This window comes from Trachemys scripta, unplaced genomic scaffold (genome assembly GCF_013100865.1).
Source record: "Trachemys scripta elegans isolate TJP31775 unplaced genomic scaffold, CAS_Tse_1.0 scaffold_28, whole genome shotgun sequence".
NCBI classification, from domain to species: Eukaryota; Metazoa; Chordata; order Testudines; family Emydidae; genus Trachemys; species Trachemys scripta.
The window spans coordinates 2536929-2545892 of record NW_023260513.1 but is presented as its reverse complement, the minus strand read 5'-3'; the positions used below and the strand labels follow the sequence as shown (position 1 = coordinate 2545892).

General features: G+C 49.6%; 1 protein-coding gene across 1 annotated transcript; it reads right to left on the bottom strand.

Annotated features, from left to right (window-relative positions):
- Positions 1 to 6836: 6836 nt before the first annotated feature.
- On the bottom strand, positions 6837 to 8638 carry LOC117870483 (protein S100-A16-like). Its single transcript, XM_034757668.1, has 3 exons — positions 8596 to 8638; positions 7612 to 7781; positions 6837 to 7009 (listed from the first exon to the last, which is right to left on the bottom strand). The coding sequence occupies exons 1-3, from the start codon at positions 8636 to 8638 to the stop codon at positions 6869 to 6871; spliced, it is 354 nt and encodes a 117-aa protein (XP_034613559.1). The 3' UTR covers positions 6837 to 6868.
- Between the last annotated feature and the right edge of the window lie 326 nt (positions 8639 to 8964).

Genomic DNA, 8964 nt, shown 5'->3' with positions numbered 1-8964 from the left:
GAGCAGAGTTAAAAGCCGGAACATGGAATGGCTGGAATGGGGCTGCAATGGGGACGTTGGGAATGACCCAAACCACCCACCTAACAAGCCCCGGGCAGGAGTCACCCGTAGGATAAGTGCCAGGTTCCGGTAAAGCCTGAACCAAGACCTAGACCAGTGCCTGTCCGAATGGGAGAAGTGAGTGCCCAGGAGGGGGAAGTAGCAAACAATACTGTCACTGGATTGGTAAATCAGATGAAGTATAAAATGGTCCAGGTGACAGAGCACATGAGGAGACAGGAGCTGCGATTCGATCGCAGGGGAGTGATAAAAAAGAACTTCCAAGTGAAACCCCGAGAGTTAGTGGGTTAACCCCTGGGATTGCTGCATTAACGCATGGAGGTGCCCACAAACAGTTAACTGCAGCTGGCCGGGGCGCTCCTGCAACCCAGTTGGCAGGCAGACAAAAGCAACAGACACTGGGGGAACAAACAAGTTTTCATGAGCAGGAAACAACCCCCACTCTCCGCTGAGAGCCAGGATCTAAACCAGGGGTGCAGGTTCCCGACGCGTTTCACCCCTGGAGCCTCACTCCATGCTCATAGCTCATAATATAATCTTCAGTCTCAAGCATTCTACCCCATTGGTTACGTTTTCCTTTATGTCCTCTCTCCATTTACTAAACCCACTGCTGCTGCCTGTACTGTAACATAACGTGACAGAGTTCACTAATTTCCCTTGGCTCAGGTCTCCCTCCCTTCCTAGGTTGCTTCTCATCCCGCCCCCCTGCCTCCCCTCACTTCTGCCCTCTCTTCCTTTTAAAAGTGCAAAGTGACAGTTATTACAGATGCCTCCAGCGCTGAAAAAGACGAAGCAACTGAAAACAAAACGACAAACGAACAAAGAAAATGAGCTAAAAACTTTCTTTTTAATAAGCCCAACGAATCCTTCAGAAGTGCAACAGCTGGAATTACTCCGAACTTTTGTGAAGATATGGTTGCCAAGCAACACAAATGCAGGCTCTGCTTCTAATCCTAAACACCGACTAAGATTTGAAACATGGGCTTTTCTTATTTCCATGCAATAGCATTTTTAAAACAATTGCAGGTTTGTTCGGCGTGTCACACATGTTGTCCTGTGTTGTATGTTGTTTGTGTCATGTGACTATTTAAAAAAAAACGGTGGCAACAAAAGTCAGTTTTGAACTTTTTTTTAATAGAAGTGGTACTGCACTATTTTAATATTATGGTTGGCATATTACTATTATAATATCTATTAATTCTTCTGCAAAGCTCAAAAAGGCCTGAGTGATAAATAGATGTTGTGGCAAACCAGGACAAACAGCTACAAAAGGGGGGGGGAGTAGTAATCAGTCCCAGAGGGTTAAAAAGGCCTCTCCCAAGCCACTGAGGAGAGAGAACCATGGGGAAATAAGGTTCAGCTGGGCAAGGGGTTACCAGGGAACTAATTAGGTGCAGCTGGCTCCAACTGCCTGGGACCTTTTTAAACCCTCCCCGGCGTGGAAGAAAGGGGGGAGAGGCAGGCAGGCAGGCAGGCAGGCAGGCAGGCAGGCAGGCAGGCAGGCAGGCAGGCAGGCAGGCAGGCAGGCAGGCAGGCAGGCAGGCAGGCAGGCAGGCAGGCAGGCAGGCAGGCGCAGCAAGGCTTTGAATCCTTCCTGAAAGGAAGGCCACACTCTGTCCCCAGAAGGGAAGATAAACAAGCACAAGGGACTGACTGAGGGAAGGAATAGCCAGACCCTGTGCTACCTACAAGGATTTGCTTTGCCCAAGCCTGTGTCTCCAAGGCTAAAAAGGACCGAGCCTGCCGAGGAGAAGAAGGTACTTTGCCACACTGTATATATATTTTTGCCTCAACAAGTCATGTAATTGCAAACAAAAAGCATTTTCTTTGATTAATCACAGGTTTTTTATTCAAAGGAAACAGTGTAAGGGGAAACTTCAGCATTAATGTAAAGGTAATATTAGCAAAATGTCAATTTCAGGGAGTTATTTTATTAGGGCTGTCAAACAATTAACAAAATTAATCACGATTAATCGCAGTTTTCATCAGACTGTTAAACAATAATATAATACCATTCTGCTAAACATTCATGTGCCCCACCACTCCAGAGGACATGCTTCCATGCTGCTGATGCTTGTTTAAAAAATAATGCCTTCATTTGTGACTGAACTTCTTGACGTATATATTTCACGTTATGGCAGTCTCAGATGATGACCCAGCATATGTTGTTCGATTTAAGAACACTTTCACTGCAGATTTGACCAAATGCAAAGAAAGTACTGGTATGAGATTTCTAAAGCTAACCTCAACACTCAACCCAAGCTTTAAGCATCTGAAGTGCCTTCCAAAATCTGAGAGGGACAAGATATGGAGCATGCTGTCAGGAGTCTTAAAAGAGTAACACTCTGATTAGGGAACTAGAGAACCCGAATCCCCCCAGCAAAATAATCAACCTTCTGCTGATGGCATCTGACTCAGATAATGAAAATGAACATGTGTTGGTCCTCACTGCTTTGCATTAAGAACAGGAGTACTTGTGGCACCTTAGAGACTAACAAATTTAGCAGAACCCGTTATCAGCCCGGAAGCATGTCCTCTGGAATGGTGGCCAAAGCATGAAGGGGCATACGAATGTTTAGCATATCTGGCATGTAAATACCTTGCAATGCTGCCTACAACAGTGCCATGCGAATGCCTGTTCTCACTTTCAGGTGACATTGTAAATAAGAAGTGGGCAGCATTATCTCCTGCAAATTGTAACCAAACTTGTTTGTCTGAGCGATTGGCTGAACAAGAAGTAAGACTGAGTGGACTTGTAGGCTCTAAAGTTTTTGAGTGCAGTTATGTTAAAAAAAAATAATTCTTCATTTGTAAGTTGCACTTTCATGATAAAGAGATTGCACTCCAGTACTTGTATTAGGTGAAATGAAAAATACGATTTCTTTTGTTTCTTTTTACAGTGCAAATATTAGTAATCGAAACTAATATAAAGTGAGCACTGTACACTTTGTATTCTGTGTTGTAATTGAAATCAATATATTTGAAAATGTAGAAAACATCCACAAATATTTATAATAAGTTTAAATTGGTATTCTACTATTGTTTAACAGTGTGATTAAAACTGAGATTAATCATGATTACTTTTTTAATCGAGTTAATTAGTTCTGAGTTAATTGCATGAGTTAACTGCGATTAATAGACAGCCCTTGTTTTTATAAACTTGTTTGCATCTTCAAATATAATCATAAGAATGTTATAGCAAAGATATCAAAAATATAACAATATATACTATGCGTGTTTATGCAGCATGTTAAAGTTAACCATTCTATTTCAAAAGGATTCCATCTTTGTCTACCGAATACAAACAAGTGTCATGAAAGTTTTATACCCTCAAAGTGTTTGTACAGACCTACATTTACAATTCATTTTGGTGTAATTTTTATACTCTTTTCTTTTATGTTCTGTTGAAGGGAAGCAGTGGTCGGTAAAGCCTGTGCTTCTAAACAGTTAATAAGGGTGGAATTGGGATCACAAGCAAATTAACTCTAAAAAGCTTGGGTAAAAATTCTGTTCTTAACTCTTTTGCTAAAGCAGAGGGCTCAGCTGGGGAGAGCCGGACACTTTCTCACAGAAGATTGAGAGCACCCATTTTAGCAATCAAGCGCTATGCTTATGAAAAAATTGGTAATGCACACATTACGGGAAAAGGAATATCTATGCAACCACTGCAAAACTATCTAAAACCGGTCTGTCTGTGCTAAAGACTTTGGAAAATTAGAATGGGGGGAGGGATAGCTCAGTGGTTTGAGCATTGGCCTGTGAGTCCAATCCTTGAGGGGGCCACCTAGGGATCTGGGGCAAAAATCAGTACTTGGTTCTGCTAGTGAAGGCAGGGGGCTGGACTCAATGACCTTTCAGGGTCCCTTCCAGCTCTATGAGATAGGTATATCGCCATATACTATAAAGCAAAGCTTGTGTTATAAAAGACTTGGTCCCTATTTCAGTGAAAACAAACTAAATTAATCTGTGTATTAAATTTAGGTTACTGAACAGAAAAGAAAATGTGAGGCAAAGACATTATTTGTTAACCAACATAAGCTGTTTAAGGGTGCATCTCACAGAAGAAAGACGCCAGAAGATATCAATGCACAGTGAAGAAACCCCTGGGCATCAAGAGAGAGAAAGGGAAGTGCTTTACAAATAACAGACGGCTCAACTACACCTCAGTTTACCATATATGGATAATGAAGTAGGCAGTCAGCTAGCAACCACTTGCTGGGCCAGGTCTAACTGGTGTTTAAAGATGTATATTACTGAGTTCACGTGGCTGTGGTTTTAAATCTTTATCACTGAAATATGGATAAATTTGGCTATAGTGTAAAAGCCACTGTCTGATTGCTGTAAACATCTCTGTGAAGTGATCTACTAGCCCCTTATCAGAACTGTGCACGGGCCGAAGGGGCTGGGTAAGAGACTATTCCAGAGTCTGGGATCTCTCCAAGTAGAAGACTCCAAACTCTAGCTGGAATGATGGGTCACATTTCGAGCTGGTCTGAGTCTGAAGGCCGATTGGAAACAGGCGAATAGGAAAAATATATTTTTCTATGTACGTAACAGAACTTTCACAATTGTGACCAGCAGGCAGGTGAAACTGTCTCCAAGCCTGTAATTCCCGGCATTAAGGGCTGGCTACTGAAGAAGCCATACCCCTCTTACAATGCGCGTGACATCGCTAAACTGTTTAACCAAACATGAACCAACTCATTGGTGCAAACCACATAAAGGCCAAGGGGAAAACAAATTGGGAAAGAAGCTATTAGTACTGCTGATGGCAGTGACATAGTAACTAGAAATTGTGTGGACAAATCCCCCGTTAGCACCAGTCACCGCTTGGGGTCAATGACACTGCCTCCAACCAGACGCGCGTTCTTCAAAACACTCGTGTTTGGTGTCTGGATACCAATATTAAATCCTGACATAGCAATGCCTGATGAACTGGTCACTGTCCATTCAGTAGGTTCTCTGGCAGGCAGCATCTACAAGAAACAGCTGGATCTACGTCAGCTATCGGTGTACCACGCAGCAGGGCAAACCTACACGCATCGCCACTCCAGCGTTGTCAGTTTCGCGTGCGTGTCCGTCTGCCCTCTCTGTATGCCGCGCCGGCCCTGCAGACAACTGGCTCAGCAGACCTCCATCGAACTGCCCCGAGTGACCACACACTCGGTTCAGTGGCGAAGGCGATGGGCCAGGTTTATTGCCGACAAAGCACGGTACTAGTGCCCTGTATGTGTACAGGTGCACTAAGGCGTGTCTTCCCGTGACAATGGACCAGCTCAGTCAGCGGCGGGACTTTCCACTGCCCCCTAAGCCAGACAAAGATCCCCCTCCTCTGAATCGCTGTTGTACCCAGATCCAAACAAGAGGCGCAGCAGGACCCACGTGACGTGGTTAGTTACTCCCCTACACCTTGTACCCGTGGGCTCGACCAAACCAGCCCCATCCATCAGCCAGGCCTCCGCTTTCCTCAGGGTCATGTGCTCCTGTATCAGCTGCCAGGATTGTGTTTTGCCCTGGCTTTGTGCTGGGCTGGGCCTGGCCTAGCCTCTGGAGCGTGTGCCCACAAACACCCAGCACCTAGTACTGCTTAGCAGCGCCTGTGTTTTAGCAGCACCAGCGATACTGCTGCCAAGTGCCTGAACTTGGAGGCATCTCCTTTGAGACAGAGCCTGGCTTTGATTCACAGCACGGCCTCGGGTCTTACCCCAGGCCCTGTGAGCCAGGCTCTCTCGACCACGACAGCAGTGCCAGTCTGAGTTGCGTTCACACTAGGAGCGCTTTGCTGGTATGACGCACCAGGCAAGTGCTTCTGGTGTAGATGCAGCCTCTCCCCCTCTGACTCATGTGAGCAGGAGCTCCAGGTTCAGCCCACGCCCTTTACCTCTGTCTGCTGCACCAATCTGCCCCGTGCCCCGCCGTATAACAGCATGGCCAGCCCCTGCCAGCCCCTGGCCCCGCCTGGGGCTGGCAGCCCCGACCCTGCTGCTGGGACCCAGAGGATGGCAGGGCGGAGGAGGGGGTTATGCCGTGGCGGAGGAGGGGCGGATGCCAGGGCAGCTGAGAAGGTCCCAGAACTTTTCATCAGAACTTGGCCTGTCCACGTCCCTCCTTCAGTGTAACAATGATGTGCCCAGCCTGGGAGCGCCCCACTGCCCTCTGCTGGCTGTGCGCTGTACTGCGAGTCCACTCATCAGAACCGACCCGTCCAATCCAGGCTGCAGTAAGAAGAGAGACGTGGCCGGAGCTCAGAGCGGACTCTTTATTCAAGTCATGTTACCAAGTGACAGTGGGTGGCGCTGGGAGAGCAGGTTGTAAGGGGTGGGGGAGAGATCCCAGCGACGGGGAAGGGATCGGCGTGGGAGCCCAGCCAATGGAGAGATGGGTGGCGTGGGGGTCCCATGCCATGGCTCGGCTGGAGGGGGGGCGTGGAATGGCGAGGGATCCTGGCAGCAGGGGCGGGGGGGGGTGACCTGGGGAGCACAGGCCAAGGTGGATTCGGGGTGTACGGGGTGACTCCCAGCAGTGGGGGAGATGGGCAGCGCTGGCGGGAGATGGGCAGCATGGAGAGCAAAGGCTGAGGGGTGATCAGGGTGGGATCTTGGCAGAGGGGGATGGGGGCACCCGGCAGCATGAGCCATGCAGAACAGGGATGGAGGTGGGGGGATCCCAGCAAGCAGATTAAGGTCACTGGGTTTACAAGGGTGGGGGAGGTGCAGGTTTGCTTTCAGTCTTTAAGGCAAAGGATTTGGGGGCCTTTCCCGATGCGGCGTGTGCCTCGGTTTCCCCACCAGACACAGCTCCCTGGTCACTACTCATTATAATCGCGGCGCCGGATCACTTGGCAAATCCAGGCGATGAGTTGCCAGTATTCGTCGAAGGAGATTTTCTGGTCTTTGTTGGCATCTAACTTCTCAAACGTGCGCGTCACGGCCGCCTTGACCTCTGTGTTCTAAAACACACCAAAGAAACATGGAGTCAGCGCTCGGGGAAGCGTCTGGCACGTGGATCAGTAACAGGCTCTATTGCTGGGGGGGATGCGATACCACCTGCTGGCGGGGATTGGCCTAGCAGGGCTCCCCAGGCACACAGACGTGTGTATAAAAGAGAGGTGAGATACAAGCTCGAAGCCCATTGGCAGAGCTGTGAGGGTTGTGGGGAGCCAGAGCTGGTGTAGCAGGGGTCAGTGGGTCAGGATTTAGTGGCATTGGCAGAGCTGTTGGGAGGGGAGCCAAGTCCTGGGCTAGCAGGGGGCTGTGGGTTGGGATTGATGGGCTCCGGGGGAGTTCTGGGGGTGGGGGAGGCAGGGCTGGGTTAGCAGGGGGTTCTAGGTCAGGACTGAGGGGAACCAGCAGAGTTCGGCGGGGAGTCCAGGGCTGGGATAACGGGGCTGCAGGTCGGGATTGAGGGGCACTGGCAGAGCTGGGGGAAGCCCCAGGGCTGGGATAGCAGGAGGCTGGTGGGCAGGGCTGAGGGGTATCAGCAGATCCCCTTTGCTAGCAGTCAGTGGTTGATGTCTCCAGTCGCCTTGGGGTGCCAGTAGCCGGGTCTCACCGTGAGCTGATGGCTCAGCTCGTTGCTGAGCAGGTTCTGGAAAGCCGCCTGGTCCAGCGCCTTCGCTCCAGGCGGGCCCTCGGCGTATCTGTAGAAGCTGTCCACAATCACACAGAGGCCGCGTTCCAGCTCAGACCCCTCCCCGGCCGTCTCAGCCGGCTTCCTTCCACCTCCAAAGCAAAGCAGATGCCGTCGGTATGGGCCCACCAGCCCCAGAAACCTCAGCTAGGAGCCCATGTCCTGGGAAGGCTGGGGAGTATCTGCTGCTGGGGACACCAGACCTGCTGCAGTCTGGGAGAGGGATGGATGAGGGGTGTGTGGGGGGCTAGATAGATGCGGCCCAGCTCTGCTATGGTGATGGTTGAGCATCACTTTGTGATAAAGGTCAGCGACTCTACGTGCTCTAAAATCTACCTGTGAACTCAGATTGTCTTGACATTTTCCTGCCCAGCTCCACATCTGAACCTTCATCTCCTTAGGCCTCAGTAACCCAGCTGTAAAACGGAGAAAACAGACCTCCCCTTGTCTGGTTAGATGGTAAACTCTTTGGGGCAGTGACCCTCTCTCACTGTGTGTCTGTGCAGTGCCCGGCACAATGGGGCCCTGATCTCAGCTGGGGCAGGGACTGTCTCTCCCTGTGTGTCTGTGCAGCGCCCGGCAAAACGGGGCCCTGATCTCAGCTGGGGCAGGGACTGTCTCTCACTGTGTGTCTGTGCAGCACCCGGCACAACGGGGCCCTGATCTCAGTTGGATCACTTAGCTGTTTCTCTAATACAAATATAATAGCAAGTGGTAGGTGAGTGTGGCGGCGAATGATGGGTTCTGCGTGAGTCAGAGGGGAAAGGGGGAGGGTGCAGAGAAAATGTTGCATTACACTGAAGAGAGACCCTAGGACTTGGGCCGTTATTATTGGCTGATGTAGTGAAGGCTCCATGCAGAACCAGGGCCCAGAATGGCCAGGTTTGTTAACGATGCGTCTCTTACCGCTCCTCTCCCCGGACGGCTCCGGCTGCAAACTCTGCCCCATGGGCCCACAGGGGAAAGTGCTCCTGGGTTGCTAGAGAGACCAGAATCGGCAGTGTGTGAGCGCCATGACCACTGCTCAGCAAAGATATCAGATATCAGGAATGGCAATATACAAAAACCTGTAGGAGAACACTTCAACCTCCCTGGCCACACAATAGCAGATGTAAAGGTTGCCATCTTACAGCAAAAAAACTTCAGGACCAGACTCCAAAGAGAAACTGCTGAGCTCCAGTTCATTTGCAAATTTGACACCATCAGATCAGGATTAAACAAAGACTGTGAATGGCTATCCAACTACAGAAACAGTTTCTCCTCCCTTGGTGTTCA

Bases quoted from the DNA above. Each gene is read 5' to 3' on its own strand.
- LOC117870483 (XM_034757668.1), bottom strand. From the start codon at position 8,638: ATGGGGCAGAGTTTGCAGCCGGAGCCGTCCGGGGAGAGGAGCG. The intron at 7,782-8,595 runs GTAAGAGACGCA...TTTGCTTTGGAG, and splicing joins GCCGTCCGGGGAGAGGAGCG to GTGGAAGGAAGCCGGCTGAG. The intron at 7,010-7,611 runs GTGAGACCCGGC...GGTGTGTTTTAG, and splicing joins AGCTGAGCCATCAGCTCACG to AACACAGAGGTCAAGGCGGC.